General features: G+C 34.1%; 1 protein-coding gene across 1 annotated transcript; it reads right to left on the minus strand.

Annotated features, from left to right (window-relative positions):
* Positions 1–241: 241 nt before the first annotated feature.
* Prl2b1 (prolactin family 2, subfamily b, member 1) lies at positions 242–7743 on the minus strand. Its single transcript, NM_025532.3, has 5 exons — positions 7643–7743; positions 5290–5471; positions 3277–3384; positions 2010–2189; positions 242–534 (listed from the first exon to the last, which is right to left on the minus strand). Exons 1-5 carry the CDS (start codon positions 7671–7673, stop codon positions 349–351), a joined length of 687 nt encoding a protein of 228 aa, NP_079808.1. The 5' UTR covers positions 7674–7743; the 3' UTR covers positions 242–348.
* Positions 7744–10436: the final 2693 nt, after the last annotated feature.

The following is a 10436-nucleotide window of genomic DNA, read 5'->3' on the forward strand; positions in this document are numbered from 1 at the left end:
GATAAATACTGGCTGACTTTCAAAATATATCTGCCAACTTCAATAGGTTTTTTTATAGAATTTGTATACTGTATAACTAATATTTTTTTGTTTCTAACAATTATGAGGGGCGCTTGTGCATGCGTGTGTGTGTGTGTGTGTGTGTTGGGTGCTTATATTCTAAATGGAAGAAGTCAATGATATGGATATATTTTGCATGAACCAACAACAGGAATTTGAAGCAATTCACTAAGACTTTAGTACTTCCAAGCAATTTTTATTTTTAAAGACGAGAGAGAAATTAAAAGGAAGCTTTGCCGTAATGTCTTATAAAGGGGCATCTCAGAAGCAGGATATATAAACCTGCTATTAGCAGTTGTTTTGATCAACCATTTTGTATTTGATGACCTCAAGGTAAGTATTTACTTTTCGAGAATCTCTGAGCAGGCAGCGGATCATGGTATAAAAAGAAAAACAGCGAACATCTTCATTGCTTGACTGCAAAGATGCCAGTCCAGACCAGGCAGAGTAGGTCGCAATATCTCTCTCTCCAATCTGAAAATGATCAGCAAAAGACTAGTCAACCAATTATTAATTATACTTTAAATTGATATTTTTATAAATATTGAATACAGATTTGTAAAAATATTTATATTCTCAGGATTGTAAAGTAAATATGGATTTTCAATTTACCCCTAACGAATACATTTTCTTGCACATGTGAAATCCCTAATAAAATGTTTCTTGCAGGAGTTGATGGACAGCTAAGCAGCAAGTAGCTACTCTTTTTTTAAAGTTTTATTTATTTATTATTTATATGAGTACACTGTGACTGTTTTCAGACACACCAGAAGGGAGCATCAGATTCCAATACACATGGTTGTGAGCTACCATATGGTTGCTGGGAATTGAACTCTGGAAGAGCAGTCACTGCTCTTAACCACTCAGCTATCTCTGAAGCCCCCAAGTGGCTACTTTGTAAACATGGATGTGACAACAAGAAAATGAAGGAATTGAGATTTCATTTTTGTTACTGAACAAACTTTGACTTCAGCATAGACCCAGTCTTGAATTTTGTACTTCATAAAATTTGACATTAAATCAAATTTTCCTCATACTTTCAACCAAATCAGTTCTCAAAATAATGTGTGTACAAAAATCCTAGAGCAAATGAGGAATGCTGTAGATGAATTAAGAAAAAAAAATTGAGGTGGCTAGGTATTTGTTTTTAGAGTTTTCATTTATTTTTGACATAATATAATTATATTAATTCTCCCCTCCCTTTCTTCCTTCCATCTTCCCCTCCAATATACTCATTTGCTCTTTTTGTTAATGTATGACCTCTTTCATAATTATTGTTACCTGCAAATATTACTATGTATCTATACATGTAGTACTATGTTAAACCTGATCACTGTATGTATGTTTTCAGGACTGGCCATTTGGATTTTGAAAACCAATTGATGGACGTTTCCTTGCAAAAACCTTTTTCTCCTACTATCAACATTCCTATGTTTTCTGTAGTCCTTTGTATAGAACTTTGTGTAGTTCCTCATGAATTGTCCTCTCATGCACTGTCCAGTTCGGCATGGCTAATAGTGTTGGCTGTTTTCATCTTTTATTTTAGGAAGTCATGTTGGTGAGACCCTATGGATGACCCATTTTACGTTCATAGAAGACATATTCTTAGAGCAAACTCCCTGATTCTCTGTTTCTGAAATTGTTCCTCTCTCTCTCTTCTGCAGTGCTCCCTGAGCCTTACATGTGGGAATGCTTTGTAGATGTATCTACTAGGACTTGCTCTCACAATGATGCATTTTGACCGGTTGTGGTTATGATCTGTTTGACTCACAATTTTAATCATTGTATATATATATATATATATATATATATATATATATATATATATATATATACATACACACGTGTGTGTGTGTGTGTGTGTGTGTGTGTGTGTGTGTGTGTGTGTGTGTGATAGTATAGCATTTAAGCATGAAAAAAGCTAATAAGCTTTTCAGAAGACTACTCACCATGCTTTGAACTATTTTAACACCTGTCGTGAGTTCATCAAATTTTGCCTGAATTTCTCTGGCTTTGGAGATAAGAGAAGAAGTGTCTCCTTGCATTGTAGACATTTCATTCACAAGATGATTCAGAGCGTTCGTCCAAGAATTCAATAGACTGTGTACCAATGTCAATAGTGTTTCTGGCTAAGTAATGATAATTTAACAACCATATTAGAATAAATAAAATGCAATAGGATTATATTAACGGGGGCTTTCTCAAGACAATAAAATTTCTGTAGCAATTCATATTATTTATAGATCGTACAAGCTGTATAAGTAAATGGGTAGTCACTGATAACATGTTATAAAATTTTGTTGAAAATTTAACTCAGAACTTCCAATATATTATGCTATGAAGCTTCTAGTGAAGTAATCTTTATCAATACATGAAATTCCTTGCTCAAACACTCGTTGTTCATGCTTCCATTATTTTACTTCATTTATATCATTATAATTCAATGACAACAGAAGACCCACAGAGTGCATGTGTTATTAAAGAAAATATATAAAATAAATGTTATTGTATGAATATAATATATATGTATGTATATATATATGTAAATGTATATGCATCTATATATGTAATACATACACACACACACACACACACACACACACACACACACACACACACATATATAATGTTCAATTCAATCCTGAATTGAATTATGGCAAAGATTCATATATTCAAAATTTGAGCTAACATTATATGTAGATTTTTCATCATACAGATAGGATTATTGTATCTTGGGAACACAATACAATGTGCATTAGACTATTTGCTCAGGAGGCTTTCATTTATAAAGTAAATGAAGGACAATCAGTTAGAAATAAACAATTAGTAAAAGAAACAGGGGTAGGACCACAAACTACTTCATAGTCATGAATGAATAGGTCAGTATGAATAATGCTGCCAACTACCATGATCTATATATCTATATGTGCACTACTTAGCTTACATGAGTGAATATTCTATTATTAATGTCAATATCAATTGAAACTTTCCTATAAAAGATCAGGGGTTAACTTTGGTAAGATATTTTTTCTCCATGTACATTACAGATCATCTAAAATATACCTTGGCAGACTTCACCTGTATTAATCACTCAGTATGACTACTTTATTGCTCATAGCATATCCACTGTGGTATCTTTGACCACCTTGACTATATGTAGAAATGTCATATTGCTTCACAGATTCTGGTGAAGAAGTATAATGAGGAAACACTTACAGTTCTTACTAGAGATTGCTCCTTGTTTACTGGAGTATCAAAAAACTCAGTGTGACAAGTCCCAGGGATTCTGTCATTGTATCTCTTTCCCTGGGCATACTGATTATTCTGAAAATGATAAAATAGTAAATAAGTTAGAGACTGAAAATTACATGAATGCCCCAATAACAAAATTATGATGCACTTGATAGTTATTAAATACAGCAGAAGTGAATCAACACATGGTAATGTAAACTTGTCAACTATCTGTAAGTGAGAAATCATAGAACCCATTTCTGTCAGTTCTTAATTCAACATATTCTGTAACTATATCATAAATAAATATCCTTATACCCACAGAGAAGGGTAACTCTCAGCCCTCATCAAAGAAGGCTCTTCTGGAAACAGATAGAAACCATTATAGAGATACACAAATGGACAAAATGCAAAGAATGAATTGCTTTTTGTTTCCACAACCAAATTGTATATCTTCAATGCAATCCTTAAACCCAAGACTATAAAAGAGGAATGCTTTAGAAATCTTGTAAAAAGCCAACGTTCCAGGAAATATGGTGATAGATGCCTTCCCCTAAAAATGACATGTAAACTTTATGGTCCCATTTATTATCAACAGTATAATTGACTGAATAATAACAGTGTAATGATAATAGCCATTCACCTGACAATGTGGTCAGGAGAAATCCCATATATTCCTATCCTTAGATGAAGAGCTATAGGGTTCCATGGCTGCTGAAAGATGAATTGCTTCCTAAGATAGGATACATAGGTTGTATAACCATATGTAGTCAGCCATGGACAAAGGCAAAGATAAGCATAGGTAAATATGTACACACACACACACAGAGAGAGAGAGAGAGAGAGAGAGAGAGAGAGAGAGAGAGAGAGAGAGAGAGAGAGAGAAAGAGAAAGAGAGAGAGAGGGAAGCAACAAAAATAAACCATGAAAACCATGAATTTGGGATAGGACAGTGGAAAAGCTGGTGGAGAGAGAGAATGGTGGTACTCTCATAGATGCAGTATTTATATACCAAAATCCCATAAAAATCTTATTGGTAAAATTGAAAGTAATATATTAGGGGATCAACTCTTTCATCTACATTTTAAAACTTGACCAATATTCTCATTCTCCCCACCCAACTAACCCTCAAATATTCCAACTTCCATGATTTTTATTCTCAGATTTCCTAACAATTCTACAGCTAGCACCAAAACTATCAAAACTACAAACTACTAAATGTTGCATTATCTTTGTTTAGTATTTGTGGCAAATCCCGTAGTAACTAAGTATGTACATTCTCTAACTTAATTATTTAGACATCTTAATATTGTAACTTTCTTAAAAATACTTTTACACCTATATATCTATCACTAACTGAGGTCATAATGAATTTGGAGTGCTGTTACACTAGTTGTTAAAAGTCGTATAAATCTTGGAATAATATTATTGGAAGCAATAAGCCAAAAGTTAATTAAGAGAGAAAACTAGCATTTTCACTTATCAATGTGTTCATTAATTTGCTACAATAAATTTATATTTAAAATCGTTATGTTAAACTGTTATGGGTGAAATATTTGATAGTTTGAACGGATACATAGGGTGGTTTCAAATATTCAAAGCGGCACATTAAGAAGCATCAGTGGGAGAAACAACTATGCCAACAACTATGTGTGTGTTGTGTTATGTAGATTTAATCCACACTCTCATATGTCCACTGATGTGTAATAGGAATAATAACCACACCCTGTTCTTTGCAAGAACTTCATAGCATAAAGAAAATAAAGTTCAAAATAGAAAAAAATATTAAAATTATATGACTTTAGGAAATAATTAACATTTCTTGAGAATGTCCTTTTTCTTGTTACAGAGTTTAATGGCTGCTGATTTTTTCTCCTTATGATATTGTATTGTCTGATATTTGGGTCATGATGCTTCACTATTTATGCTGTACTACATCCCAATGAGTAGCATGAAGGCCCATTTTACAGAGAAGTCATGAGTTAGAGGGGTACTTACAAATTCAGTGAAGAGTTTTGCAGTTTCACTACTGACAACTTGAGACATAAAGGTTGTCAATGTAAGAAGTTTCTCTAAGGAGTCCTGGATGGTGGCATCCTTCTCAGCACAGGTGGATGTAGAGACTACATTCTCCCATAAAAGCAGGTAGGACACCAGGAACAGGCGTGATGATGCCCTTGCTAAAAAAAGAAGAGAGGCCACTCAGATCTCCTTTTCTGAGGTTCTGAACAGTCACTCTGTTAATGGAAGCCTCATCACAGTGGCCTCTTTTACAGAACTTGCTAGTGTTATGTGTTGAGAAATGAACATGTTCTACTGTGCAAGTTTAAATAAGTAAACACACTTGCACAGAATTAGATTTTTAAATGTGACTATGATCCTGAAATTTTATTTTTATTTCCAGACATGTTTCTGGTTATTCCTAACATTTGCAGCTTAACATAAGTCAAGACACAATCAAAGAATCAAATCAGATTCTTCAGATCATTTAACATCCTGCAGATTTCTCTTGGTTTTCAGGATTAAGACAGTCAAAATTTTGTAACTTATTACTCAGTGTCTAATATTAGCATATTTGTCTTTAATCTGACAAAGGCAATATGTAAGGTTTGTTTTACTTTCACTATTTGTGCAAACATATTATTTGTCTTTTTATTAATATTGAGGATGAAGAGTATGTTGTCATAACATGATGCCACAGCCTGGAATTATAAACTCAGCTTCAAAATACCATGTCTTTTTTACTTTGAAATTAATAGCTTTGCAAAATGTTTTAGACTATTTTCCTCAATTTGCTGCTTGCAATAAGCCAATGAATTGGCTTGGGAACATAGTTATAATGAAAACATAAAGAATATATAAGCCATATGTGCACCTTCTGTAATTATTTTATACCACCATTATTAGCATTTTCAGAATGCAAGGCACCAACACTGAGGATTTTGCCCCTCATCTGATGATCTGTGTTGGCAAGAGTTGTAAATCCATGTAAAAAAACAGATATTGTCTATGGTGACTGGTCACTGGTCCCAGAAATGTGATTTTATCTACTTTCTCTGTTCTATATAGCACAAGCCTTTAAATGATTTTTCCAATGACAAGTGTTGGCTTCATCAACTTTCTTTTCATACATGCTTTACATGAAGAAAACCAGAACAGAACTTTAACATATCAATAGTTTACAACAGGGTGACATGTCATGCAATCATCAAATTAAAATTCTACTTACCTTATACACACAAGTCTGGCACAAAAGATGTTATAAAATGTTATTCTCAGGAATCTATATTTCAATAGAACTCTTTTTAATATTAGTGGTAGTGTCCAACACAAACTTAGGAAACTGAGAGGAGGAATGAATGGCAAACATCTACACCCAATTATTTAAAATATCTAAATATGCCAAAAAGCTGTGTAAAATACAAATAAGCACTAATTTTATTTGAAAATAAAAATGCTGTCAAATAATTCATATCACTAATACATCTTTGAAAATACTCCTGAAGTCTTAAGTTTATTTTATGTGTAATGTACATATATATTAAATTATGTATATGTACCCTTCATTAATTAATCAACTGAAGGATTTTCATAGTCCTATAAGAAAGAAAGAATGCTCACTATTTGGTTTTTATTTTCATAAAATCAAATTTACTGTTGTTACTAATTCATATTTCTTAAAACATTACTAAGAAAATAGAAGCAAGTTAGCAGTAGTGGGAAATTTTACACCTTTATTTTACTTGAACAAAGTTGTTAAAGTTCTATATTACCCACATCTGCAATGCTTGTATACATTTCTCTACAGGAATGACAGTTTGGATGCATTCATTCAAGTCAAAGAATTCATAGACAAGAACTCAGAACTGGAATATGTTCCTTCCTTTCCTAAGTTGTTACTAATTTTACCCATAGAATATACTGCTCTCATTTCATCGTAACGTCTCTATATCTGTAGTTTTCCCTTTTTTGAGATGAATCATTTCTTGTTTTGGATATGCCTTGTGTTTGTAGTATTAAGACAAATTTCTGGCACAGCAAAAGCTTCCCTGCCGCCACTACTACTTTGTATGTCATGCCAATTAAGACAAGACAAAATATCTCTGGATATAACTACATGTCTTATGCTAAGATTACTATGTTTTGAAAACCAATAATCCCAGAGTTCATTTTCCTTCTAGAGCAATGATTAACCTGTATATCCAAAGTCTATATGTCTTTGCTTCCCCTGGTTAAGTAAGAACAAATGTCCAATTATCCAGGATAGGGCAACAATAACAGCAACAAGTAAACTTCCCTGTAACATAATATTTAAGCATCTGTAGAGGAATTTAAATGAAGAGTTACTTACAGGAAAGCATTTGAGTCAAAGACAGTAGCATCGCTGAGAAGTCACACCTAAGCTTGTGTGCTGATTCAGGAAATCTGCATCCCAAAGTCCTTCCTTCTCTTAACTTTCCACATCCACCTCCACCTCCTATATAGTAGAGCACATCCTGTTAGACGGCAGAAGGACGTGACACTTGAACCACAACTGATGATCCTATGACCTTCTCTGTTAGGGTCAAAGAGTGCAGCCTATTATCCGTGACCAGAGACATACATACATCTTCAGTAGTTATCTTGTTTCCGGGCTGTTACAAGTGTTCAAGATAAATTGAATATAGCCTCGGTCATCTCTCATTCAAAAATATTGATGGGATTGTGATATTCAAATGGATATAACTATGGCCCAGACTTTCCCTATTTTCTTCAGGTTCTCATATATTCCTGTCACCTTTCTGAATTATAAGAGCATAGCAGTAAGTGTTTACTCTAAACAGTTTTGCCTTTATAAGTCTTTACCAGCATTCATGAAATACTGTAAAGAGTTTTACTTGCTACACAGATAAAAGAAGGAGCAGGTAAACACACAAAGGCAATTAGAAAAACATCATTTTTATTGAGCTGAATAACTACAGAATCCATTCTATTCTCATACAATTACATCCACAGATACAGATTTTTAACCTGGATAATATCAGGAAACGTGGGTTCTATGTATTGAGATGGTCCTAAGTCAAATGAAAAAGCAGTTTGCTGACCTCTAGACAGTTGTACTACTACTGACCCAATGGTTATATCTTACTGGATTAGGTGATCCATTATCTTTGGATTTGGCAAGTCTCATGTGGCATGATAAAAGCTGCCTAGTACTATGGGAAGTCCCACTCACTCTCAGCCCAATTCCCTCATAACATGCAGCACTGAAATATAGTATTGACTGTAAGTTCTTACCATTCAGTTCTGTCACACACCAAAATCAGTGACAATGCCTCTACAGTATAGATTCCAAAGAGTCTACCCAACCCAATACCTCAATGGAAATTAACCAGTTTGTTCTCCAGATTTTTCACCAACCTAATGGACATGGTGTTACCTATTTCTTCCAAGAATTATTCCTTCTGATGCATTCTAACTGGTATAATTGCTAGTCTTTTAGATTATTTTTCAAATACATGTGACAATAGATTTTACTATTATAAATGAATCCCCTACAGATAGTGAGTAGGATATTTGAAGGTCAAGTATTTATGTCAGTATAGCAAATATGCATCTAAGGCAGTGGTTCACAATCTGTGGGTCACAATTCATCCTGGGGTTGAGAACGCCCTTCAGAGATGTCATATATCACATATAATCTCCTTTATGTCGAACACTTACATTATAATTCATAAAAGTAGCAAAGATATGATGCCGAGGGTTGAATACCACTGCTCTAAGGGAATCTACTAAAATTAGGAGGCTGTAACAGCATGTAAAGTTCTCATTGTTTGCTGTTTGTTTGTTTCTATAATGAATGATTTGGGTTACCACAAAGTAATGGAAGAAACTAATTTATTTATTTATTAGTAATGTACTACTTTTATATTTAATATGCATTATTAACTTAACCTCATCTAGAATCTCCCATGATATCGTTGACTGTAGTCTATACCAGAAGCTTACCACAAAATGTGGTAGCATGGTGCAGGTGGCACTGGGTTTGCATGCACTGAAATAAAAGACTATAGGGCTCATTGAGTTTTGCTTCAAAAATCTAGAATGCCAATGAGTGCAAGTGTCATAGTCCTTTTAAGGAGTATCTGAAAGGCTATTGTAAAGGGAAAACATAAGAGTAGGACAATACCAAGGGTATCAGAGATATGAGGTCTGTGGAATATCTGCTCAGGAAAGTATCAAATATGGAGAAGCATCAGCTGTGACAAAGGTTCTGTGTGTTACAGGCAGCAGAGATGGTACCACAGGCAAGTTACCTAAATCTTTCTGAACTCAGTTGATTTTGTCAAATATTCCAGACGGCATAGCATTTCAGTTATAGTTTGGTCCTTTAATTCCCTGATAGAGACCCCAATCATCCTCATTAGACTGCGAATGTTGCTTCTTACCCAGATACACTGGTAGCCTCTATCTTGTTTTATATTAAATAAGATCTCACTGCTTCCTGAACTCCCAAGAGATTTTTACATTTTGAACATCATCAGAACTGTGAGAGAGTATTGCACCTCTTAGAGTAGTACTGAATATATTTGACTTGTAAGATTGTCTTGAACCTTTTGAGAGTAAGAAGTCGGATGTGAAGTTAAAAATTTTCTATGAATGAATGTCTAGCTGACAAAGTTCTATCTGTTAACATTAATATTGATAGTTGATCTAACAGGGTCTATAGTAAGATAATGCAATCCCAGGAGATAGTCCATTTGATAGGTATAGGCTGATATAACTGAGGTGACAGGATGCATTCAAAATATATGTGACACAATTTCTTGAGCTAGGATGCAAGGGTGAACCAAAGGGCAAAAGCAAGATGAGCACTAACATTTATTGATCTCCACTTCTGAATGAGGAAATGGAAAGAGCTACTTAACCTACTCTGTCATTAGAAACTCCATCCTATTCCAATATAAGACAAAATAACCTAAGTTTCTGGAACTTGCTTCTGTTTGATATTTTCTCATACCAATGACAAAAGTAACTGATATAACTATAATTCCCCATGATATGTTAGCATTCTTCACCTAACTGCATGTCCGCCAGGCCACTCTGCTAGCTGGATGGTAGCAGTTCACACTGATTGGACAGGCCAAGAGTAACTGGGAAGCAAA

Source organism: Mus musculus, chromosome 13 (assembly GCF_000001635.26).
Source record: "Mus musculus strain C57BL/6J chromosome 13, GRCm38.p6 C57BL/6J".
Taxonomy (NCBI): Eukaryota; Metazoa; Chordata; class Mammalia; order Rodentia; family Muridae; genus Mus; species Mus musculus.

Coding starts and splice junctions, on each gene's coding strand:
- Prl2b1 (NM_025532.3), bottom strand. CDS start 7,673: ATGCTACTGTCTTTGACTCAAATGCTTTCCT. Junction 3,385..5,289: donor CAAAACTCTTCACTGAATTT/GTAAGTACCCCT, acceptor TATCATTTTCAG/AATAATCAGTATGCCCAGGG. Junction 535..2,009: donor TTAAAATAGTTCAAAGCATG/GTGAGTAGTCTT, acceptor GATCATTTTCAG/ATTGGAGAGAGAGATATTGC.